Here is a 25,821-nt window from a genome sequence, read left to right as displayed (position 1 = left end):
GTAAATAAACAAACTTGCCAGCTCATATGGCCAGATATTTATTTATTTATTTATTTATTTATTTATTTATTTATTTTAGAGAGACAGGGTCTCACTCTGTCACCCAGGCTGGAGTACAGTGGCTCAATCATAGCTCATTGCAGCCTACAACTCTTGGGCTCAAGTGATCCTCCCATCTCAGCCTCCTGAGTATAGCTGGGCCTACAGGTGTGCACCACCACGCCCAGCTCTTTTTTGTTGTTTTGTTTTGTTTTGTTTTTGAGATGGAGTCTCACTCTGTTGCCCAGGCTGATGTGCAGTGGTGCAATCTCGGCTCACTGCAAGCTCCGCCTCTTGGGTTCACTCCATTCTCCTGCCTCAGCCTCCCCAGCAGCTGGAACTATGGGTGCCCGCGACGACACCGGGCTAATTTTTTGTATTTTTAGTAGAGACGGGGTTTCACCATGTTAGCCAGGATGCTCTTGATCTCCTGACCTCATGATCCGCCCACCTCAGCCTCCCAAAATGCTGGAATTACAGGCATGAGCCACCACGCCCAGCCTCATTTTTTTTAAGTTTTTGTAGAGATAGAGTCTAACTATGTTGCCCAGGCTGGTCTTGAACTCCTGACCTCAGGCCATCCTCCAACCTCGGGATTGGTGCTAGGATTACAGACATGAGCCACTGTGCCTGGCCACATTTTTAAAAATATGTTCTGCGACCTACTTGTATGAGATAAGGGCAGATGGACAGCATTCAGAATAACAGCAGAATTATAATCAAATAGGGGACTGCCAGGTTATGCCACTAAATTTGTATTAAGCCCAATCCCTATACTTTGTACATGCCTGATGCTCCAGAGTAACAATTGTCATTCATAACCCATTGAAGTTCACAGCAGTAATTGTGGTATCCTAAAATGCCTACTAAAAAAGTCAACTAGATTAAATTATATTTAGTATAGTTATACCAATCAATATATCTCATATTTTTTCTCATATGTTAACTAATTATAAACTGGCAAGTCACATGCAACGCAGTCTAATTAGTCAAAAATAGTTCAATACTGACCATTTAAAACCACACCAGTCTTAGTACAAATATGACAAGTAAAACAGAGATACAGAGCCACACTGACAACCAAGAAGCTATCAGTGCTGCACTGTCTCATCATCTGATATTACATACTGAAATATTTAAGTATTTCCAAATTTTTCCATCAGTCCAGATAGCACATCCCTAAATAAACATCAACAATGTCCTAAGTGCAGAAATCAAGCTGGTTTTTCTTATCCTGGCTTCCAGAATGTTCTGACCACTGCCCTACCACCACCACCCTCTCCCACACACAGACAGTTTTCACCCTTTGAGACACTGCAGTGTGAGGAAGAGAATGGAGAAAGAAAGGGAAGTCTCATGACTTCTGAAGTTGAAAGAGGAATTATGTTCTGAAAAGGAGAAAGAAGATGACAGTTTTGCTTAATTCAAGTATTGAGTAAATATTGTTGCTTAATCATTTTTTAAAAGAGACATTAGTGGCTATTTTTTTTGGCACAACTGTTTTTAAATTTAATTTATAAGGATGACATCATGATGTAATTGAAACTTGTGTCACACACAAAAATCACTTTGCCCCTCACCCATAACAACATCCTGCTCCCCCAAAACCAAATCATCCCTTTCATAATATGGCCTTAACCTGTGTCCTTAAATACAAAGCAATCTAAATGCTAAAGTGAAGAGCCTAATACAGCTAAACTGGGAAAAACATGAAGTGGAAATGTTATCTCCCTTGGAAAAGTAAGTAAAATGTATGTTAAGGAAATGGGTAATTCAGGGAACCCAAATATTCAGACAAATTCCCAGATGTTTGTGCTGCTGTCTGAACGTTTTAAAGAGGAAACAGTTTTTCATTACTTCATGAATCCTCCCTCATTGTGAAGACGATTTCAAAGCCTCCAGCATTTAAAAGGAAAGTCCGTTCTCAGAGTCGTCGGATTCCCGCTGTGTCTCAGGCACCACAATGTCCCAGAAACTCACGGAAAAAGCTCAGGCCTGTAAACATGTCTGATTTGGATCTCCCACTCCTAAGTCTGTGTTTATATATTGATAATTAAGATGGATTTATGAAGCTCAAATAATATCACATTTCATATTTCTCTAATCAGTATCTCAAAACAATTCAAACAATAGTTATTTTAACATTAACAGCATGGGGAGGACAGCCACGAATCCCCACACCTTCCCTTGGCCATCACATGCTTGCACCGGGAAGTTGTAACTAGCTCTGGCAGTGCCAATGAACGAACGCGGTTAAAAATCAAGCAGAAAACGGCTGAATGTGCACGCTCAGCTACATGATTTTCACTGTCTAAAACTGGGAAAAAAAATCTCAAACAATTTTCACCCAATTTGGCTTGCCTTTCTCGCCTGTAAATTGCAATACTGCCAAGTTACAAGTAAAATATTCTGCCAATTTCTCAGTTTTGTGAGCAAAGAAAAAAAAGAAAGTATACTTTCCCTAATGGAATAAAGTGTGTGTCTCTGTGTTTGTGTGTGTCTGTGTGTGTGTGTGTGTGTGTATTTATATTTGATTAATTCAACATCATATGGGACTCCTGTCCAAATTTTTCAAAATACACATACACACACATACTTTGTGTCAGATCATGAAAAGTAAATCTCAAATCCAGATTGAACTCAGAGGGACTAGGAGAAATATTGTTTGTACCTCACTTTCTACTATTGTACAAGTTAGACCAGGATCTACCACTCTTCTAGATCTTTATTCTAACATGACTCATATCACAAATGTGATCAAGTGACAAGTTTCAGCCTCCACAAAAATGAATTTAACTTCTAGAAAAGGTCCCCAAAGCAAATTGACAGCCAAAGACAGTTTCAATTCAGAAGTGCTGGTAGTCATGGTGGTAGAGGTTCTAGGGTAATGTCTCACTGAGATACGAGGATGAGGCTCTGAACTCAGGAAGGAAAACACTCAAAACGTCCTGCAGGCATTATGAACAGTAGCCACTGAATCCACTAATATCCTTCCTCAGACTTCACTGCTTTTTAAAGACAGCAAAATATTGAGATAGATTTTTAATTAAAAATTCTGAAAAACAGCCACACCCAAGCCTTTAATACCTCTCTTTCTTCTCAAAGTTAGGAAAGTGGTATGCTCAGTGTCAAATAACTAATGCTCATTAAAAATGGTCAGGATGCTGTTGCAGATGAAAAGTGAAGCTCTGGTGTGTGGAACAAGAACCCAAATGCATTGTCCACAATGTCTACTCAGTACAGCCATTCTAGAATTTGCCCATACGCATCAAAAGCCTTAAAAAGTAGCATGCCGTCCAGGCACAGTGGCTCACACCTGTAATCCAGCACTTTGGGAGGCTGAGGCAGGCAGATCACTTGAGCCCAGGAGTTTGAGACCAGCCTGGACAACATGGCGAGACCCCATCTCTACAGAAAATGCAAAAATAGCAGTGTGTGGTGGCGCATGACTGTGGTCTCAGCTACTCTGGAGACTGAGGTGAGAAGATCACCTGAGCCCAGGAGGTTGAGGCTGCAGTGAGCTGTGATCACACTCCACTGCACCCCAGACTGGGCAACAAGTGAGACCCTGTCTAAAAAAAAAAAAGAAGTAGCATGCCATTGTACCCCATAAATAGATACACCTACTGTGTATGTACCCACAACAATTAAAAATAAAAATAAAAAAATAAGTAGCATGCCATAAATACTAAACAGACACACACTCAGACTACAGGATACTCAATGTAGCACTATTCATAATAGAAAAAAAGGGGAAATAAGTCAAACTTTCAACAATAAGAAATTTGTTAGACAAAATGTGGTTCATTCTTCCATCAGTGATGATACAGAAATTTAAAAATCATGTTCTAGAACAATATTTAACAACATAAAAATATTTGCATACATTATGTAGTCATAAAAGCAAGTTAATACATATTTGGATGTTAGATATGTTATCCTGCTTTATAAAGATATGAATGGAGGGATAGACATCAATGACAGCATTATCTCTGGGTGATGGCAGGGAAAGTAAATTTTATTTCCTTCGTTGGGTTTTCCTGTATTTTCCAAACTTTCTACAATGACAATACGTTATTTACATAATTAGATGAATAATTTTACTTTTAAAATTAGCCATGTGTGATCCTTACAAGAAAACTGTTTTCTTTCTCCCTCTTGGTCCTATCCCACCACTCACCCCCTAAAATGCAGCCTGAATTTCGCCAAGTTTCCTGAACTCATGTGGGTTCTTTTCCCGATTATGTCAAATGAAAACAGTCCTAGAGGAAATTGGACTGTAAAAGCCAAATGCTTCATAAGTTCATGTTCAAAGAAGGCAAGTAAGGACCCTGAGTGGCCAGAAGAATCTGGTGATGAAAATGAGCTATTAAATGGATTCATTACCTTGGTTTTTACTAATGAAAATGTTAGCAGCTTTGTGTTCCTCAATTATATTTTGAGGCAAAATGATGGCATTTCATTCATTTATTCATTCAGTCATCATATACTTACTGTGCACCTCAGATGTGGCTGCCTATTTCCAGGCCTGGAATACACAGAAGGCAAGACTTGATGTCAGGCCCCTCAGTCTACTGAATGCATGGCTGTTCTGGTGGTTGTCAGGGCATCCCTCCTCCTCATCCATCTTCTTCAGCCACTGCAGTTCTTTATATACTAGATTTTTGTTAAAGTTTCGTTTGAATAAAACATTCCTTTGCTTAAGAAAAATATGTTCAGAACTTTTTACTGTACTTTTTTTTTTTTTTTTGAGACAGGGTCTCACTCTGTTGCCCAGGCTGGAGGGCAGTGGTGCTATCTCAGCTCACTCACTGCAGCCTTGACCTCTCAGACTCAAGTGATCCTCCTATCTCAGCCCCAGAATAGCTGAGACTATAGCCACATGCTACTGCACCCAGCTAATTGTTGTATTTTTTGTTGTATTTGTTGTATTTTTGTGGTTTTGCCATGTTGCCCAGGCTGGTCTTGAACTCCTGTCTTTGCTGTACTCTTATTGGATCGACTAGATGCCCTAGAAGTGAGTGGCATCCACAGACAGTTTTAAATGAACTCAGGGGTAAAACTATTAGCCAAAATGCCCCCCGCCATATAATGTTTTATAATTTATGTTGCCTATATCGGCTTTGAAGACTTCCCGTCAATCTTTCCCATCCATGGCACACTGAATTATCTAAATCTGTTTGAATCCTTAATCTATGCTGCTAGAGTATAACCATATCCTTGTCAACATTGTCAGAGGCTGTAAAGCTGTTTTTCTCTAGGCCACCTCACTCTAATCAAGTGGTCTAGCTCTCTTTCCCAAACGCCTGTGTAAGCAGACTTTACAAGAACTATTGGAAAACTTTAAAATGAAGAGTTGGGGCCAGGCACAGTAGCTCACACCTGTAATCCCAGCACTTTGGGAGACTGCTTGAGCCTAGGAGTTTGAGACTAGCCTGGGCAACACAGAGAGACCCCGTCTCTACAGAAAATCAAAATATTAGCCTGGCATGGTGGCGCATACTTGTGGTCCCAGCTACTTGAGAGGCTGAGATGGGACGATTGATTGAGCCCAGGAGGTTGAGGCTGCAGTGAGCCATGATTGCACCACCGCATTCCAGTCTGTGCAACAGAGACCTTGGGCATCTGTTACAGCACATTTTTATAATTTACCTAAATAGGTATGTCTCTCACCCACTAGACTTGGAGCTCCTTTTTGGATAAGGAATTTGCCCTTATCCTGTATCTCTGTATCTACAGGCTCAGAAATCTCTGTATCTATAGGCTTGGCATAATTCTACTATTTCCAATAAATGTTGGGTGTTAAATTAACAAAAGAAAAGCAACAATAATAATTTATCAAAATCTGATCCTATTGAACTAGGATTTTTTTTCTACCAATAGATTATTATGACACACCTGTTATTAGGGTTCATATGCTTTTTCTTCTATAAAATTAAATTAAGCTAAACAATTAAAAAGCACTGTAAAAAAGTTTTTTTGGTTTTTTCGGTTTTAAGAGTGTTCTATGAGGTGAACACTATAAGAATAGTCACCCAGCTGTTTTAACTGAGGAAACAGGCCAGGGAGGGATAAAATGACTAACAAGTACTCACGATTTTTAGTAGTTTCATAGTCAAGGATGTAGTGTAGCATAGTGAAAAGAACTTTGTCTTTATCGCTGGGTTTGAATTGGAGCTCTGCCATTTACAAGCTGTATGATCTTGAACAAGCTATTTAATTTTTCTGAGGCTCGCTTTTTTTCTGCACATGTTCTGCATATACAGGGACAGACAGCAGGCTCGTCTGAAGGATTAAATGAATTTAGGAGAGTGTTTGGCACACGGCAGAAGCCAAGCAAGCCTTGTTTTCCTTCCTTCCTGATAGGCTGTCTCCAGTAGCAAGGGCTCAGTTTGTCTTGATCAACGTTATATCCTCAGCACACAGCACGGTCCTTGGCAGGCAGAAGATGTTCAACAGATATTTGCTGAATTGATTGATTGATGTAATCCTAGGATTTTCATTTTAAGTAAAAAGCTTTTCCTTGTACCTATAAAATTTTATCAACTTATAAAATTATAACATGACCATAATCCCTTCTTCAGTCACAAACCTCTCATGGCCTACATGCTAATGACAGCCACCTTCAGTCACAACCCAGGGAAAGTGACCTAAGGGAATTTCCACTTAAGTGTAAGGCTAGACACACATGTGTTTCTCTGTGTAACAAAGCAAAACTAATGGATAAGCATCTCTTTATTCTGAAAATTTTCTAGCAAGCAATGGTAAAGAGAAATTAATTGCATTCTGTTAATTTAATTTGTATAAAGCATTCTTGATGTTTATTTTGATCTCCTTAATTTTTTATATTGGCAACCCTAAAATATAATTTATAGAGATATTATAAGTTCATCCAAGCCTATTTTTTATAGGAATTTAAAATTTTCAAATGTGAATTCTCTTAATATGATTCTTTTTTAGACTCATCACCCTCTGCGTTGGGAAGGCACTCCATGAGAAAAGGGAAGAGAACACAAGCTTAAAGCCAGATGGGTCTGCCACTTACTCCCCAAGTGGCCTTGCATAACCTCACTGAGCCTCATTTTTCTAATCTAAAAAATAGAAATAAAAATACCCACTTGATGGAGTTGTCATGAGCATTAAAAGAGACAATATATATATCAACGGCCTATGGAACAGCAGGCACTCTAGGAATTGCTGTTCCCTCCTGTCCCTACCAATAATGCTACAAAAGGATTCAATTAAAGGCATCATGCCTGAGTATTTTCATAATTAATCACTGTAATATCAAACTAGCACTTTTTTTAGTCTAGTTAGTTGCAAGACCTTCCTTTTGTTTCTCAGGCAGTTAGTAGCCTTTGACAACCCTGAGCCCTAGAAATATTGTGAAGGCCTGAACATTTCCAGAGACGACTTTTTTAAGTCTCGACAGTTGCAAGAACTTTCTTTTGTCTTTCTAGCACAGTTATTAATTCAGGGCAATTCTGAGCCCCAGAAATACTGTGTTTGCAGAGAGGATTTTGAATGCTATATAAGAATACGGGCTCAGTCAATACACAAAAAGCCGTTCTTCTATGAATGATCTCCCAGATTTCTTCATGGGACCTCCTCAAGCTACCTTGAACTAAATGCCCCACCCTATAACCCAACTTCCTGAGAGCATAAAGGCTGCTCTCTATTCTCCAGTGAATTCGAATGTCTTGTATATATTTCTCTGTATCTTCCACTGGATGGTAAATTGTGAGAACAGGACAGTGTCTTGTTCACTATGCATGATTTAATCTCCAACAACAATTCTCTAACTACAATATTCTTACAAAACTTTCTGCTAGATGAGTTCTCTTGAAAGTACTTTTTAGTTGCATATTGTTATTTTAAAATCTGAAGTATTAATCATGTGGAATAGCACAGGGATATATGTGGGGCCTGGCACGGAAACATCAGCTCCCTTGATAAAAGTGAATCCTTCAAATCTTCACACCAGAAGGAAACCTACAGGGCATCTGATCTAACACAGCCCTTGGTTTCATCTGCTGTGCATCATGAAAGCCCCATGATGAACTATTCACCCTGGGTCCCCCTCTCAGGGCCCAGGCTCCTCTCCTCAAGCTGTCTCTCTGCTCCCCCAGCAGGTCCTCTGCCCTCTAAGTTTCAAGGATACTGAACTTCTTGTAAGTAGCCCCAAATAGCCATGCTCCCTTCACCCTGGATCTACCCAGGTATCCTTTTTCATGGCATCCTTTAATTGCTTTTTTTCTCTTAAGATAAAAATTGGATTGCAAGCTGTAAGGACAAGAACTGTCTTCTTCACCATCCTATTCCTGTGTCTGACATGCAGTAGTCTCTCAATAAATATCTGTTAACTGAATGACTTCCTTTTGGCAAGATTTTCAGAAACACTTGACTAAAGAGTAAACGGAAAGCAAATGAGAAAGAAGCTTAAAATACAAGAAGTTTAGCCAGGAAAATACAGATTTCCAATCCTAGTTTGGTCGCAAGGAACTCTGGCCTTGTCCCACCTTGAGACTGAGCATCCTGTCTTCTTAGAACAGGCAGCAGAACTTCTTAGGCCTCTTTTTCACTGGGAGAGAGTTTTCCCAATGCCTCCAGATCCCCACCCTTCACACATACCGGCCCAGGTCCTGTCTCCTGGTCATTTTTATGCCTTTCTGCAGGCCACGTGGGACCCTCCCTACCAAGTGGGCCAACTAGGCCTTTCCCTCCACACTCTTCCTACAGCGAAGCCCACCTCCCTAGCACAGCACAAGACCCCTCCTGACCGGCCCAGGAGTGTGGAGAACACACAACGTCCCAAGAAAGAGGCACATGTGTGAACAGGGGATGAATCTTTTCCAGGCCTGTAACCCACCTTTTGTCTGTGACCAGCTGTGTGAGGAAGAGAAGAAGAAAGTCCAAATTCACTTTACAGGCAAAAATACTTAGAGGATTCTAAGAAGGTAATCGGCCTTGAGTTAACAGATTGTAGAATTGGGAAACTTGTGTAATTCTTTTTGGTCGCAGAAGAAACCTGAACCTCAGTTAACCCCCTGCTCAGAGACCACTGGGGCCTGGAATGCTCCATCTAGGCCGTAGCCTGAGGCTTCCTTGCCACTGGACCATGGGCAGAGGCTCTCTCAGAGGGGTAGGCCGGCCCCGATTTGAACGACCTTGGTCCAGATTGTGCCCCGCACCCAGAAGGCGAAGGCTGCTGCACCGCAGTGGCTGGGAGCGCCGGGTCAGGCAAGGTTTCAGGGCTCCGAGCGGCGTCCCGGACCCACACCCCAAAGGCTTCTGCTGACTGACAGAGACCCGAAAGATCCACAACTGGAATACAGAGTTCCCTCCGCCCCTGATCCGTTCCCCGCCAGACTTGCCTGCCCTACGAAGCTCTAGAAGCTGTTTCCCCTGCGCGCCCCTTGCTCGGGGCAGAGCGGAGCAAATGCCTCCAGCTTCGCTGCTGCGCCAGAGCCGGCGTGGGCTTCCCTCGGCCGCCGTTCCTTCGTGCCCCTGGCGGGGTCGCGAAGCCGTCCCCTCTGCCCCGCTGCCGAGCGCCCCTCGGTGCCGGGACACCAGAGGATCCAGGGAGCCGAGACCGCCCCGACCCTAGACATCCAAAGGGGAGAGCCCTTAGAATTATTCCCTGGCCGCAGGGCTTGGGTGGAGGCTGGGGGTCCACTTCACGTCTCGGTTTGCAATAATAATAGCATGTCCTGGTCACGCTGATGCCAGGACCCCACAGAAGGCAAGCGATTGATTCCGCGGGCCCTTCAGGCGTGGCGTCCAATTTGCGCAAAGCACAGAAATCCAAGACTTCGCGCACTGAGGACTTTGAGGGAGCGGTGGACCGAGACCCATCTTTTCTGAGCAGCTCCGGGCGGGCTTAGAATTTTTTATCCCAATTCTAACCAGGATGTACGGCTCTGAACTTACAGTGACCTCCGCGCAGTGTTCTTGGCTCTGCACAGGCGGGAACCCGCTCAGGACTCAGGAAGATTCACACTAGCACCCGGGGCTTGCAGACCATTGGAGTGGAGGGCGAGGAAATAGCTGTATATGTTCACGGAAGGTGTATTTTTCTAAACTAGCTAAATAGATCTCAAAAAAAGAAAGTCCTGGTCCGGAAGCCAAGACTGCGCCCCTCGATCTGTCCAGATTCCCTAAGGGCGCCTGAGTGATGAGACGATATTGATGCCCCAAGTTTTCATAAGCAGGGCGCTTTGAACTTGGGTGTCCTGTGCGAGATGCACGCAGAGTGCCCACGCACTCATCTCCGCCGGAGCCGCGTACTAATGAGGTGCGACTATCCTCCCGCTCTCTCAGCAGGGCAGCTGGGCTCCAAGAGCCTGAACCCTGCGGCACACACCAAGGTCACCCGCTGAGACTTGCCTTGTCATTGGGAGAAGGGGCAAAAAGACTGTAAGGAGCATTTAAAACAATTTGAGGCGGGAAAGCCTATAAGGGGAGGCAAACTGGGAGAATTCTCTTCTATTTAAAGAGTAGTGCAAAGTTGCCAGGAAACTCGCTACTGTCTATTTACTCCCCGAGAATGGGCCCCAAAGAAAATAAGCCAGGACCAGGTGACCCAGTGGGATGCGCGAAGCGGCTCCAGGAGACTCTCCTCTCCAGCGACTTCGCACCGGGACAAGAGGATCAGGCAGATGGGTTTTCTCCACCCGTGAGTGCTACAAACTCTTTCTCCATTTTCTCATTTGATTTTTAAAGGAAAAAAAAAGCGCACCCGTCTCTCTTAAAAGTGGAGAGCCGAATAGCCTCAATATAAAATTGGCGCTCTGAAAGAGACAAGGTCTAGATAGATCAGTCTGCCGGCAAAGGCTGCTCTAGCAGAAATGCTAGAAGCAAACGAGTGCTGACAAATTTCGTTTTTACTGTCGAAACTGGTAAACGAGATCAGGTGGTAATAGTTACCTATTGGAACCATCAAAAAATTCGAGTTAATTTAATGTGTTTTGGATTTCGAATACGTAATCACCATTATTTTTATTTTGCCTGGATAGTTCCACTAAGGTTTAATAAGCTATTAAAGTTCCCTGGATAAATTGTGTGTGTGTGTGTGTGTGTGTGTGTGTGTGTGTGTGTGTAAGTGAGTGGAGGTTACATGAACCAGAAGAGAAGTTTGAGCATAATTTTTTAGGCACTGGGAAATCTGTATTTCCTGCCAAAATTTTCAAGGATGGGGATTAGAAAATGGTGAGAGGGAGACTAAATACTCATCAAGCACCTATATATGTAGGTACCGTGATAGGGCTAGCTTTACAAATTTCATTTCATATTAATAATTATCCACCAATAAGAGTTCTTTTTTAAAATACCGAAACCTCCTTCTGCGCGCAGACCTCAGATGGACAATTTCCATAATTTTATTTATTCAAAAGAATTTCGTTATTGATACTTCCTTCTTTGAAGTGACATAATTGCCAAGGTTAATGGAGAGATCCATGCTGAGTGGTATTAAAGTCTGTTTTAACAGATTACATCGTTAATGTTAATCCTTGTCTGGAAAAAAAAAAGTGAAGGTGAGTCTTAGCACATGCTGGATTTCTCCTAACTCTTTGGGTCCCTGTAAAAATTTGAAAGGGGAGGGAACTTGTAACTTGTGAGGAGAGCACCGTCACTAAACTCGATGTGCAAAAAAGAGAATACGCAAAGCAGAACTTTTCCGTCGCTGCAGATCAAAGGAACCGAAAACATGACCCATTTTGTGAGGGCTATGCAAACACTGTGGCTTATATTGACCATTGATAAAGGCTGAGCTAGACTAGCGGGATACACACACACACACACACACACACACACACACAACTGGATACGATGGACTCCAGTACCCGGAGCTTTAAAAGGGATGGGGGACGGGGGCGGGGAGGGAAAGGAGTTGACAACCAGATGAAGTGGGGAAAAGGAGTGGAGAAGAATATAGTCAGGAACTGCAGCAGGCAGGTAAATCATCAAAAATTCAGTTCCTGCAACTAATGAAAAAAAACAATCTCACTATAGTCTGGGGAAAATGGTTCTCTGACGCAAGCCTGATGGTGAGTCTATTTGTCGTGTTTCTTTTCCGGACTATCAAAAAAGATATTTCGAGATTCAGCCAATTGTTTTGACTATGAGACAGAAAACCGGACCAAGCGTTTCCTGATGTAACGCACCGGCCGCGGCAGGGCCCAGCACGGAGAGCGCCCGGCGCTGTCCTCCCCGGGCTGCTCAGAAAAGATGCTCCCTACGGCCCTGGGACAGGCGAGCCCGAGATCGGCCGGAGAGGACTGCCTGTATTCTGCGTGGCGCCTGACTGCAGCCTTCCTTTGGAGGAATACGCCTTCAGTTTTGTTCTGGAAGGGGAAATGGGCGCAGCTCTCCACGCGGCGACCAAGATTCCCAGTCGCTTGACAAACTTGGAAACTCTGGGACGTTCTAAACTGAGTTTCCCTCGTTTCCGCAGTTCCTTCTTATCTACTTTACCAGTGTTAAAGGGCTGCAGGCCGAGGGGTGCTATTTGAGACGATTTTTTTTTCCACGTCGACTGGAGAAGCGCCGCCGCCAGTTCCGAAGGCGACTTGCCGACCTCAGCGCCCCGGGCTCGGCGAGGCGCACCGCCCGCCCCTCCGCGCCCGCCCAGCCCCGCTCACCGAGGGAGCCGGCGAGGGAGTATCTTCTCCAGCGGCCAGAGCTCGGTGCCAGGGCGCTCTCCTGACATAACCCTGTCCAGGGGGGCCGAGACGTGCAATAGCCACCGCGAGGCTCCCCAGCTGCCAGCCCCATCCTATTCCCGCCAGCGTCTTCCCGGGAAGAGCCCCCAGTAGCAGAAACTCTCGCCTCACACCTCCCGGTGCTCCCGGCCTTTCCGGCCCTTTCCGGGATCCCCACACCCCCACCCCGTTTCTCCCCCGCGTCGGGACCGAACACTGGCAACATTCCCCACGCCCATCCAGCCGCGCCATTTTAACCCCTTAGAGGTTTCCATTGCCGAAGCAGCCGGCCACAGGGAAGGTCCATCTTCCCCACCACTCTCCCTGCCCCGCCACCCCGGACCCCGCCTGGGTCCTCGCCCGAGGCAGCCTAGAGGGGATTAGGAAATAACCCAGTGGTGGGCAGGGGTGGGAGGCACGCTACCTCCGGACTCTGGAAACTTTGGCAAAGTCTCGGGAACCCTTGTGCTCCCCCAGGATAGTTCTCTTCGCCTCGCCGCGAGCGCGGGGTGTTCGAGTTTCTTGGCGCCAATTGCAAAGAGCCTCTCCCTCTCCCCAGATCCTTTAAGGACATGTGATCTGCAGCCTCAAACTTTCTCCTCTGGTCAAAAAGCCTCGTCAGCCACTGCTAGCGACCCCAGGCGAGGCCAGGAAAGGAGCTCGCTGGTGTGGGGTCAACCCCAAGCCTGGCGCGCAGAGGTCGACTGAGGCCCTGCGGCTCGAGATCCCGCGCGTTGTTTGCAGGAGAAGCCCCAGGGGACCCGCGCAGGGCGTGTTGCCCCAGCTGAAACAGGCGTTCCCTTTTCCAGATCATATTCCCCATAAAATCTAAAGCCAGATGCATCGTTTAGGCAACTTCCCATTTCACCGAGAAAGGCACGGATTTGTTTCCAAATTGGACTCTAAATCGAGGTTTCTGATGCTGGTTCCAATGGGGTGAGCAAGGCTGGGTTTTCGATAGCTCTTGGGGACTGCCCAGACGCATAACGTTTTAGATACTGAAGTCTGAACCTAGCCCAGGCAAAGCATCATTTGTGAACGCAGAGAAAAAAAAGGTGGAGTGCAGAATAAAGGCAACCACGGGCTTTCACATCCGTGTGCGTCCTTTTTGTTTAAACAAAGGAGAGTAGAACACATCAACTTCATAATTTTAGACGCACAGTTTAGCAAGATAACCCAATCGAACCTGTTTCACAAAAATATAAAGGAAAAAAAAGGACTTGCAAGAAAGAAAAGTGGCTTCGTATGAAACCAAAGGGCGAGCATGGTAAAAGTAGGCATTTTTATAGTTTGTTAAGTCAAAAACAGCTTTTGCTAAGTATTTTTAAGGAGGAAATAGAAGGCTTTTTCTAAGAGAAGTATCTAGGAGTCTATTTCACCTGTAGCTCGCCTCTCAGCATCGTATAGAGAAATTTGGGCGGAGTGGGCCGCCCTTTTTAACAGTTGGGACTTTCTGGTATTTGCCGTTGTGGTAAAGCGGGGAGGAATAAAAACCAACAAAGCTAGTCTGAGATTGACTACTGCCTGTTACCGGCAAAACATTAGCAGGAAACCAAGACTGCCTTCCCGAGGTTCGCCTAAGCGAACTCCATCGTGCATCTTTGAAAATTACAGCTGTTTTTGAGTCCTGTTAGTAAAATGAATAATCTGCGATGCATAGGCTAAACAATGCAAACAGGTACACAATTACAAGTCTCCCAGGTTTAAAGAGCGAGGGGGCGCAGTGCGAAGATGCGTCCGAGCAGCCAGAGGTGTAATAGCCCTTGGCTGCGCCTTGCGTTCAGGTGCCAGTGAGTGGAAGCACAGAGCCATTTACTCGTAGAGAATACTGTATTTCCACATTGGACTCATTTAGGATCGACAGATTTTAATACCTGCCAAAATCCACAAATATTGCCACAACAAAATGTGTTATTAAATAGAATAAAGTTAAGTGTTTATTGGGCTTAAAGATGGGGCTTTTCGATCGTTTGGCTACGTAAATGTGCTAGAGCAACACAGCGAGCGGTTCGCAGGCCAATCTGCCAGTGTTGGTTCGCTGGGAAAGGGGGCGAAACCGAGAACACTTTTAAGCTGACCAGATTGGGGTTGGCTGCCCTACCTGCGGGGTGACTGTGGAGAGTTACCCTCAGCTCTGAAGATGCCTCCCCTTAACTGAAAACTTCTTTGGCCGGTAAAGCCGCCCACGCGGGCCGCGCCTCTTCCAAGTCTGCGCAGGCCGCCTTTGTCCCTGCAGTGACTGCCGCGAGGGCAAGGAGCGAGTGCGGAGGATGTCACCAGAGTTTACTTTAGTTTTTATAAGCCTAGAACTCTGGTTTTTGCGGGGAGGCGGGGTGCTTATCCAACTTCACCGGAGCAACAATTCTGTGGGCCTAGAATCCCAGGAGGCCTCTGCGCACCCTCGCTGGGCGAGCCGGAGTCCGGTCCTCTCCCGAGGATACGCAGCCAGGGGTCAAAGCTCGCCCCCGCGCCACACTCCTTTGCCTCGTCGTGCTTTCAGCACGGTCCCATTCAGTCTGGAATTTCAGCTCAAGACCGGGGCCAAAAGTTCCCTGCGGAGTTGGTATATTAACATCCGCGTTCGCTTTTCCCAGGGGGATAAGGGGCTCGGGACAACTTCTAGCAGCTCCCGGGCGCCCTCCAGGGACCGCCCCCGCCCAGTTTCTGCGCAGCTCGGGCCCCCACCTTCGCCTAGCGACCTCAGATCTTGGCCTCCCACGGCCGCGCTCAGGGAAGCTATTGCGACTGATGCGCCCCGGGTGCTTTCGTTTTGCTTTCGCTCCCTCCTCTCCGCAGCTGGGAAGACTGCGCAAGAACAAAGTAGGGGCGAAAAGCGCGTGTCCTGACAGAGTGTCGGGGACACTGCAGCTTGGCGCGAAGCTAGGGCGGGGAAATGAAGGCTGAGGCCCGAGGCCTCTGTATCTCTGCCACTCGCAGGTGTGGGACGGGCCAGGGGGCCCTGCCTTGTTTTCTTCATGCAAGGGAAAGTGGTTTGTAGATATTCAAAACAAAATTGGCGCAGAAACGAATTCGCCGTCTTAGGAGTGCTGTGGCAGGGCAAAGCAGAAGCAGGAAGACGGGCGGCCAGGGCCTTTGCCTAAATTGGAAGGAAACCACGAGAGCGCGCGCCAGCTCCTGCACCAGGCTCTGAGTACCCTTAGGTGTGAGGGGACCAAAGCGCCGTCCGGTTAGCTGCGGGGTTGAATAAGCTCCGCGTTTTGGAAACCCAGCAAACACTGCACAGGTTCGCTTTACTTCCTCTCGCCTTCTTTAGAGCGAGGGCACACATTGGCAGCTGATGATCCCACCACCTAAAGCCTCCCTCTTAAAAGAGGGCAGGCAAGCCTGGAAAGGTTTCCCAAATAGAGGCAAACTTACTGCTGTCTTGACTGGCCCAGCGAAAGCGCTCTCAGCACTGGCTGAGCCCAATGCCCAGCCAGGAAGCTCGGCTCGGGGTGCGCGAGTCCTTGAAGAGTCCCCCACGGCCTGCAGTTGGCCCGAATGAGGGTCTGTGCGCGGGAACGGTTTCCCCAAACCCCTTAAGTAATAACATAACCCTTCCAGACTGTTCATCACACTGTTCAGCTGCCAGGAAAGGTCCGACGCGCTTCTTGCCCTCGTCCCAGCTCAGCTCTAGTTTCTTCCACCAGTGATCTGAGAAGCCAAATTATTTTATTCCCACCCTGTAAAGTTAAACTGCAATATACATAAATCACTCAGGGAAGCTGCTAAGGTAAATAACACTCAAATGAGCTACTTGCACTTGGTTTTGTTGTAAGGCCTTCCTCTGGTGTTTACCGCCCTCCTTGTTTACATCAAGCTCAGAACAGAGGCTTTAGGCCGGTAGGGAGCTCAGTTTCATTTCAAGGGTATGGCAAGGCCTATCATTTCGTCATAAGGCTTTGAAGGAAAGTTCGTCTGTTTTTGTCTCACATCTAACTTCCAGTAACTTCTCAAAAACTCTATTCTTCCAACTGTAGCTGAGGTCTGCAAACTCCCTGCTCCCTAGCTGTCCGGGAAGAGGGACTCGAGCTCGCTCAACGCCCCGCTGCACCTGCGGAGGAGGGAGAGCGTCTGGGTGCGCCATGGAAGGCCCGCACCGCGCTTCCCGCGCTCCGCCCGCCTGCCCGTGAGCGGCTGCGAGCCACCCCCGCATCCCTCACACCTCTGCCCTCCCCAGTCGTGCGCGGGAGAGGGGGCTAGCACCGCAATGCCTGGAAGAGCGGCCGCGCGAGGGGCCTGGGGACAGGACAGCCTCCCGGCTCCGAGGCGAGGCCCGAATGCGCGCACACTCGGCGAGCAGGGCGGCGATTGGGGAGCCGGAGGGGAGAGGGGGCGGAAGTGCGGGACGCCCCGCAGCACTCCCACAAGTCGCGGAGCCTGAGATCCTCGTCGGGTGGCGAGGGCGTGGGTGCCCACGCTGTGCGTGACGCCTGAGCCGCGGCCCGAGCCCACGAGCTGGGTGAGGCCGCTGCCGCCGCCACGAAGCCTGGCGGGCGGCGCGGAGCCCCGGGGACCTGGTTTTCCCGGGCGGGCACGTGACGGGGTTGGCAGCGTTCGGGCCCCGGCTGGGAGGGGGAAGAAGCGGGGAGCAGAAGGCCGCGGGCGGGCGGCTGGCGCGCTGTGTACTTAGGTCGTGTGCTGGGGCTTTTCTCTCCCAGGAGCCGGCGGGGGGAGGGGAGGGGGAGGGGCTACCGCTCCGCCTTCTCCTTTTCGCAATGTTGACGCAATCTATAAATAGTGGAACAAAAGGACCAACTTCCTCGGAGCTTTGCTGAAACTGCACAAAAAATCAAGCCGGGGGGTTCCCTGGTCCCCGGCGATGGGGCGGGGAGCGCGGCGCCGGGGGAGGGGGCGGGCGCGGCGGCGCGGGCCCCGCCGAGGGGGGACACCTGGCTGAGGCACAGCTGCCGCCGCGCCTTTCCGCGCGAGCCCAGAGCTCCGATCCCTGCGCGGGCTCGAGAGCTCGCCCCGAACGGGGGTCTTCCTCCTCCGCCGTTGACAGGTCAGTCCGTACCGCCCCTTTCAACACTGTGGGCTTTCTTTTTCCTCCCCCGAGCCTCCACTTTTAGAAGGGAACTGAGAGGAAAAATAGAACGAGGCGCTGCAGCAACAGCCACCAAATCTGCAACCCCAGCAGTCCACACGGCAGGGGTGGCCGAGGGGGCTCAAGGAGGCGGTCCCCGCCTAGCCCCTCGTCGTATGGCCGGTGCCTGCGCCGCAGCCAGAGACGGAGGAGGCAGGACTGGCGTGCGCCACCCGGGCAGTAGGGAGAGCGGTGGCGCGGGCCGCCGGGCTGGGGTCGAGGAGGGGCTCTCGGCGGCTTCTCCCGCCCGTGGGCCGACCCCCGGAGGCTACGCGTCAGGGCCCGGAGGCCGCTGCATGCGCCTCGCTTCCTCCGAGCTCGGACCCGGCGCCTCAGCCTCGTCCTCTAACTGCTGTGGGAGGATGGAGCAGAGAAGCGCTGTCGCCGCACGCCGCCGTGCCCCCTGGCTCTGGTGCCCACGCAGCCAGCAAGCACTGAGCTGGGGGGCAGGGTGGAACCGGGGCACGCTCGCTTCTCGGAGCCTGGGAGCTGAGCGCGAGCGCCCGCCGCGCCGCCGTGGCGGTTCCACAGGGCGCGGGGAGGGGGCGGAGCTGGCGCTGTTGACAGCGGTGCCGGAGCTGGGAGGGCGAAAGTTGGGGAGAGGGGGCGGGGGAGAGGTGGGAGTCTGGGCTGGGGGAGAGAGCGCGCGCGCGGGCTTCGGCGGGGAGGGGGGAGCCGGGTCATGTGATGTACAGACACCCCCACTACAGGCTGGCTGCAGGGGTGACGTCACCACCCCTGACTGCAGGGGGTGGCACTTCCGCTCCCTCCCCAGCTGCCCCCTAGCCCCTGGCACCGCCAGCTGGAGCCCTTTCGCAGTTTGAGTGGGCAGAGGGAGAGAGGGGTTTTCCTTCTGGCCCCAGCCCCTGACTGCTTCTCCCGCCGCCCGGAGTCCCCGCCCTGGGACCGAAACGGGAGCCGCGGCTGCCCCCTCCCGACGCGTCCCATTGTGTGAGCGGGCGGCGCAGGGCGGAGGCTGGTGCTGGCCCCCCGCAACTCTGCGCTCCCGAGGGGGCAAGGGCGGACCCCGAGCAGTCAAGGCCAGGTCCAGCCGCCCGCCAGCTCCTCCTTCCCTAGAGCGCCGTCCGCGCGCGGGAAGTCCGACGCTGTCGACTCGGTCCGGACACCGCGGCCTCGCCCGCGTCCCCGGGGCGCCGGGTGGTGAGAGACCCGCTGGGCCGTGCGGGCCCGCGGTCCAGCCCAGCTGGTGTGTGGTTGGAGTCTGTCACAGCCCCGAGGGACGCGATCCCAGAAGTCGTTACGCGCTATTTGGGGAAACTCGGGGTTTTGGTGACTCAGCGCGGTGAGCGCTATTTATAGGTAGATGCTTTAGGAGAAGGGAAATAAGCTTCGCTCGAATCCGTCAGTTCGTCCGCCTGAGGACTGCAAAGAGCTCCGTTTGGAGGCAACAATTGAAAGACTAATGAAAAAGATTTGGCAGTTAGAGCCTGTGCTATAAGACATAGCAGGCCTCGCCAGGACTAGTTACAACAGTTTGTCTCAAAAAGTTAGAACGTTTTCTGGAGTAGATGGAGGATTTTAGGGACACGTCATGACCTGTAGACTGTCTTTTTGGGTGTTAGTGTATGAACCACGAGCAATAATTCAGGTGAAAACCGAGCAGTCCTCCCAGTAGATCGCAGTCTATCAAGAACTGCGTTGTTAGTTGCAGGATTTGTAAAATACATAGCATCATGTGTGGATAGGTATAAAAGAAAAGTGAATGATGTTGAAAGTTGCTATGCAATATTCTGTAACAGGAGGGTGTGTGTGGCATTTATCTAGAATAAAAAATCTGGGGATTGTAAATTACATGTTTACAATCCAATTTCTCCCTCCCGAAAAGCACTATGAAAAAAAGGCCTTTGATTCTTCAACAGTGTATAAATGCTACACAAACAGTTTTGGCTTCACTTTATGATTTTGATTCTTTTTTCCCACCTCCACCCCAGTTTGTAAATCCAGGAGGTAGATGTTAAGAGAGAGCAACTGCCAGGTTAGCTGCAGGGAGGCAAGAGGCCAGGTCGGGCAGGGCTTTGTATACCCTGTATGCTGAAGAATTTGGACTTTAGCCTGAGACTTACAAGTTTTGGGGGAAACACATACCTTTTGAGGAAAATACAAAGCAATGGGCTCTTTCTCTAGGAAAAAAAAATGCGCTTATATACCTATACTAAAATTTTGCATACAATTTTAGGGGGTTACTTGCTTTGTGAGTAAATTCCTATTTTGCCACAGGACTAAAACATAGGAAAGGGAGAGCCATGAAAGGATTTTTGGAAATGTCATATTGAGATGTACACTGGTTGAAGTCCTGGAGACTTGAAGATGGAATGTAAAACAGCCTGTGACCAAAGTAACAATTAGGACCACAGCTGTATACCTACCTAGGGATAGTGGGGATAGAGAAAAGAGGAATTCAAGGAAGTAATTAAATTGGTGGAATTCCATTGGTGGAATGGGAAAACTGGTTGGCTGTAAAGGGCAAGAGCAAGGGATGCCCAGATTTCTGGTTTAGGGTGTGGACTAAAAGGAGAAGTAGGCCTCAAGTCCAGGGGAAGGAACTCTTGTCCCTGTAGAATCTGAAGTATCAGAGAACTATTGGGGGGAGCAAGGAGTGTTGAAGTAATTTGGCTCTCTGGAGTCATTAAAATGTAGGTGATAGCTAAAGCCGTGGGAGGGGCTTAGATGGACCACAAAGGGTGCCTTGTAAGAAGTGGTCTGAGGAGGGAACCCTGGGAACACCCATGTTCAGGGGAAGAAGGGGAGCAGAAGGAATCTTTGAAGAACCGTGAGGAGTGACTACAGACAGAGCAGTGTCCTTAGTATATAACTGATGAATAAAATCCTGCTTCCTTGATAATAGAAACATGTTGCTGCTTTGTTCCCTTTATATGACTGAAAAAGCTGTGTTCTCTTTCAGTGAAAAAGAAACCATAATTGTCTTTCTGGAGATTTGAATTTAGAAGGACAGTGAAGATAGGAGAGGATGAAATCTTCCTTCTCCTTTTGAAACTAGAGATACCTAAGGAAGAGGAAAAGGAGAAATGGAAGAAATCAAACTTTCTCTTTCCCCTGCTCAGTCTCTAAGCCCTCAAGGAAAGGTGTTGGGATAGACTGAGTCCCCATTATGGTGTTTTTTGCACTTCAAAACCACACTTAATCCCCAACAGTTAGTAGCAGAAGGTGCTAAAATCACAGTCTGGCTAAGGAAATAAGGAAGCGTGGAAGGAAAGGGTTTTCCTTTGCCTCTTCCATTTCCTTCCTTCCAACAGGTTAACCCGTTACAGTTAGCCTGACTAGGGATTTATTGGAAGCAGTGACTTAAGTACAGAAACCATCCCAAAATTTAGTGGCTTAAAACAACATTACCTTGCCCAGTAGAGAAAACTTGTTTCTAATCCACTGGATGACAGCTGGGGCAGCTCAAAGGCTGGGGATGGCATCATCTGAAGGCTTGTCCACTTGCTTGTCTAGTGGTTAATACTGACTGATGGCTGGAACCTTAGTTGGGGCTATCAGCCAGAACACCTACACATGGCCTCTCCATGTGGTCTGGCTGCGTCACAACAGGGTGGCTAGTTCCACAGGTCCTAAGACCGAGAGCCAGATGGAAACTGTATCACAGAGTCTCACTCTGTCACCCAGGCTGGAGTGCAGTGGCACGATCTCAGCTCACTACAACCTATGCCTCCCAGGTTCAAGTGATTCTCCTGCCTCAGCATCCTGAGCAGCTGGGACTACAAGCGCGTGCCACCACGCCCAGCTGATTTTTGTATTTTTAATAGAGACGGGGTTTCACAGTGTTAGCCAGGATGGTCTCAGTCTCCTGGCCTTGTGATCCGCCCGCCTCGGCCTCCCAAAGTGCTGGGATTACAGGCGTGAGCCACCACACCTGGTGAAACTATCATTTTTCATAACCTAGTCTTAGAAGCCATGCAGCATCATATCCTTCACTTCCGTTTGTTAAAAGCAAATTACTAAGGCCATATGTGTTCTGGGGAGGGGAATTAGACTCTACCTTTTAATGAGGAGTGTCAATTTGCAACATGTTTAAAATCACCACACATAACTTCAGATAAATAGATTTATAAACAGTACATTTGTACATTAGAAAAGTTTAAACATAAGAAACCTAATAAATATTTATATTAGAATGAAATATAAAAACCCAAACATTTAAATGTTCCAGCAAAGCTAATCCTGAGCCAACTTGAGTAGGCAGTCTGTCTCATAATCTTCCTGCACCTTCTTCTCCCTGTGACCATTCCCTCCAGGTCAGGCCTCCTGTACACACATACCCCTCTCTCCCAACCTAGGTAGGACATTCACAGTAGCTGTACCTCCAGGGTGATGAAAACTTTTTTCTTTGCCCTCCATGAGTTTTCCCAACTTTGGACCTCATAGGATCACTGGCAATCAATGGCATAATGTCCTTCTCAAAAAGCAAAATGCTATGGAGAATATTCCAATAAGTAAATTTATAATAATAATTAAAACAAAATGACATTTCCCAAAAGGGACAATATGCTTTTAGATGTTACAATATTGACTTTATTGGGGCTTGTTTATTCATCAAAATCAGTAATTCTAAAGGAACAGTTGAGGCTTTTAAGTATTTTATAAGAGTATGCATGTTTCCTATGAAGGCGATGTAACACTTGATTATTACAATAAAAAAATGGATACTCCTCCCACCTTTATAATGCAGACTGATTTATTTTTATTTTAAACCAGCATATATAATTATTTGTTTGGTAGAGACACTCAAGAGTTATCCCTCTAAAAAACTGAAAATACTACTTTTCATTGAATAATCAAGGTTAAATAATCTTTTCTTATAACCTAGTATCTTGTAAAATTCTCCCTAAGCTGATATTAACTTACACGTCTTTGGTGTTTTTTGTTTTTTTTTAGAAATGCTAAATGTGCTTCCTCTATGACTTAGAAATAGAAATAGTGCTTAGGCCATTTTAATAATTTGTACTTTCCTAAAGGCTAATCCCTCTAATTTTGGTAATTTTGCATATTTATATTTATGTTGAGTCAAAATCACACTGTAAGTTCATACTGTAGATTATGAGTTTTTAAATAAGTACATCCAGATAAGGAGCAAATATATATTTATGAACCCTTTGTTTTTTGGTGTATTACTTAATGATGTTTGAAGTAGCTTTTTAAAAAAATAAAATGAAGAAACTATACCTTTGTTTTTAAACTTTCTCATACAGTAATGATTTAACAAAAAAAAAGGATGCAGCATTCAGGATAAACTGATAGGCTTTGCTATCAGATCCAAACTGTACTTACTTCTCTGTGAGCTCATAGCTACCATGGAGGCAGCCCAAAGGAGCTTAAGTAAACACTAAAATTACATAATGCGGTTCTGAAGGAGCAACAACCCCAACCAAACTGTGCCATATAGTTTCACAGATGCTGTTTTGCTGTATGTGAGAATGCTCTCCTATCTATAGAATGACTTCACAGTAATGATAACATGAAAGAAAACTGGAAGTGGGCCAGTCTGTCTCCAGACATTTTGAATGAAGGCAGGGTTGAGGAAATTATTTCAAAGTAATTATGCAGTGAGTTTTTTAAAACTTTATAAACTAAGCATTTAGTAGCGCTTTGGAAAGTGTAGTGAAACTGGCACATCAAGAAATAAATTCAATACAGAAAATATGATACCAGGATCATATAGCTTAGGGTCTTAAAAAAAGAAAATATGACCTTGCTAGCTAATAGTAATAATGCTCTGTCTACAAGTACATTAAGAACTAAATGCAATCTTCTTAAGTAAAAAAACAAAGAATTACAAGTCCTTAAGGTAGTAAAGTTATTCCTATGAATATGTGAGTAAAAATTCAACTTTGCCTAATTAAATTACAGAGAGACCCCTCCCCTCTCAGATTGACAAAGATTGAAAATAAGTGCTGATAACCAGTGCCACTAAGAGTGCGGTGGCTCACGCTTGTAATCCCAGCACTTTGGGAGGCCGAGGCGGGCGGATCACGAGGTCAGGAGATCGAGACCACGGTGAAACCCCGTCTCTACTAAAAAAAAAAAAAACACAAAAAAAATTAGCTGGGCGTGGTGGCGGGCGCCTGTAGTCCCAGCTACTCGGAGAGGCTGAGGCAGGAGAATGGCGTGAACCTGGGAGGCGGAGCTTGCAGTGAGCCGAGATGGCGCCACTGCACTCCAGCCTGGGTGAGAGCGCAAGACTCCATCTCAAAAAAAAAAAAAAAAAGCAATAAAACTTTCAGTCTTGGCTGGGCGAGGTGGCTCACGCCTGTAATCCCAGCACTTTGAGAGGCTGTGGCGGGCGGATCACGAGGTCAGGAGTTTGAGACCAGCCCGGCCAACTTGGTGAAACTCCATCTCTACTAAAAAAAAAATACAAAAATTAGCCAGGCAGGGTGGCCTGTGCCTGTAATCCCAGCTACTCGGGAGGCTGAGGCAGGAGAATCACTTGAACCCGGGAGGTGGAGGTTGCAGTGAGCCAAGATCGTGCCACTGCACTGCAGCCTGGGCAACAGAGCAACACTTGGTCTCAAAAAAAAAAAAGAAAAAAAAAACTTTCAGTCTTATCTATTACCTTTCTGGGGTCTTAAAAATGTTCAATTCTTTGACACAGTAGTTCCACTAACAGGAACCAATCTGAAGGAGATAATCAGATATGAAATCAAAGATTTATGCACATTCACTAGAGTATCTATACAGAGGAAACAATCTGAATATTCAACAGTGGGAGAGTGGTTTAATAAACCATGGTGTATCAATCTAACAAAATATGTATCTATTAAAAATCCTTAATGACACAAATATTAATGTTTAATATACACTTAAGATTTTTAGTTTATAAAACTTTGTCCTCATTTACTTAAAAATACATGTATAATGCATTTGTAAAATGCATAGGAAATGCATGTATAATGTATATGTAAAATGCATAGGAAAAGGATGGAAAAAGTACACCAAAATGTATTCTGTGATTATGGTCATTTTTACCTTTGTATATTTTCTAAAGTGAACACATATTATTTTAACAATCAGGAAAAAATCATTAAAGCTAAAAGATTTTTTTCTGAATATTTAAATCAAATGACATATATTTACAACTTTACAGCACAAGGATAGTTAATAAAGTAACATAACCTATTAGTTACTTTTCATAAGTAACTTTTCATTTTGCATAGTTATAACAGTATCTGCCAGTGAATAATCTCTGCTTACTAAAATAATGTATAGGCAAATACAGAGTATTATGCAAGGGTATAATTTGAGGTTTCACGTTTTGGTGGAAAAGTTGTTCGGGCAAATGTTGGTAGAATCTGTAAATTCATCTATAAAGCTATTGTGCATTAGCTATTTTATAAATTTTACAACAGTATTTTTAAAATTTTTTATTTTTAATTGTAGCAAAAGTTATAAATGGTAAATATAAAATTTACCATCTTCACCATTTTTAAGGGTACAGTTCAGTAGTGTTAAGTATATTCACATTGTTGTGTATAATACTATTTTATGGATAATGGCTATTGATTTTATAAAAATACATGTTCATTTATAAATAATTCAAACAATATAGAAAGTTACAGGAAAGTTTTTAAATCTCCTCAGATCCTAGATTTTACCATCAAAATAAATGAATATCATTTTAGGATATATTTCTATGCATTTATACAAATAAGATCATTTTATTTAAGATGAGAACATCACAGTACTTTTTTTGAGACGAGTCTCGCTTTGTTGCCCAGGCTGGAGTGCAGTGGCACAGTCTCGGCTCACTGCAAGCTCCGCCTCCCAGGTTCACACCATTCTCCTGCCTCAGCCTGCCAAGTAGCTGGGACTACAGGCGCCCATCACCAAGCCCAGCTAATTTTTTTTTTTTTTTGGATATTTAGTAGAGACGGGGTTTCACTGTGTTAGCCAGGATGGTCTCAATCTCCTGACCTCGTGATCCGCCCGCCTCGGGCTCCCAAAGTGCTGGGATTA

General features: G+C 46.4%; 3 protein-coding genes across 4 annotated transcripts in view; 1 reads left to right on the top strand and 2 right to left on the bottom strand.

The window, feature by feature from the left end:
- Positions 1-25,821, bottom strand: part of LOC100598481 (leukemia-associated protein 1) — a 434,950-nt gene that overhangs the window by 373,980 nt on the left and 35,149 nt on the right. The window lies entirely within an intron of this gene.
- LOC115835193 lies at positions 14,595-17,393 on the bottom strand. Its single transcript, XM_030813419.1, has 2 exons — positions 17,370-17,393; positions 14,595-16,794 (listed from the first exon to the last, which is right to left on the bottom strand). The coding sequence occupies exon 2, from the start codon at positions 15,715-15,717 to the stop codon at positions 15,265-15,267; it is 453 nt and encodes a 150-aa protein (XP_030669279.1). The 5' UTR covers positions 15,718-16,794; positions 17,370-17,393; the 3' UTR covers positions 14,595-15,264.
- The window catches only part of LOC100585962, a 131,170-nt gene continuing 122,664 nt past the window's right edge, over positions 17,316-25,821 (top strand). The window contains exon 1 of one of the 2 annotated variants that reach the window (XR_004030173.1): positions 17,316-17,745. The gene's annotated coding sequence lies outside the window, so the exon portion shown is untranslated. The remainder of the gene's footprint in view (positions 17,746-25,821) is intronic. The other variant, XM_030813417.1, reaches the window with a different exon arrangement.

This window comes from Nomascus leucogenys, chromosome 5 (genome assembly GCF_006542625.1).
Source record: "Nomascus leucogenys isolate Asia chromosome 5, Asia_NLE_v1, whole genome shotgun sequence".
NCBI lineage: Eukaryota > Metazoa > Chordata > Mammalia > Primates > Hylobatidae > Nomascus > Nomascus leucogenys.
Note: the sequence above shows the minus strand (reverse complement) of the source record. Positions and strands in the feature narration are given on the sequence as shown.

What these genes read in the sequence shown, in the direction of transcription:
- LOC115835193 (XM_030813419.1), bottom strand. Translation starts at nt 15,717, where the DNA reads ATGAAGAAAACAAGGCAGGGCCCCCTGGCCCGTCCCACACCTGCGAGT.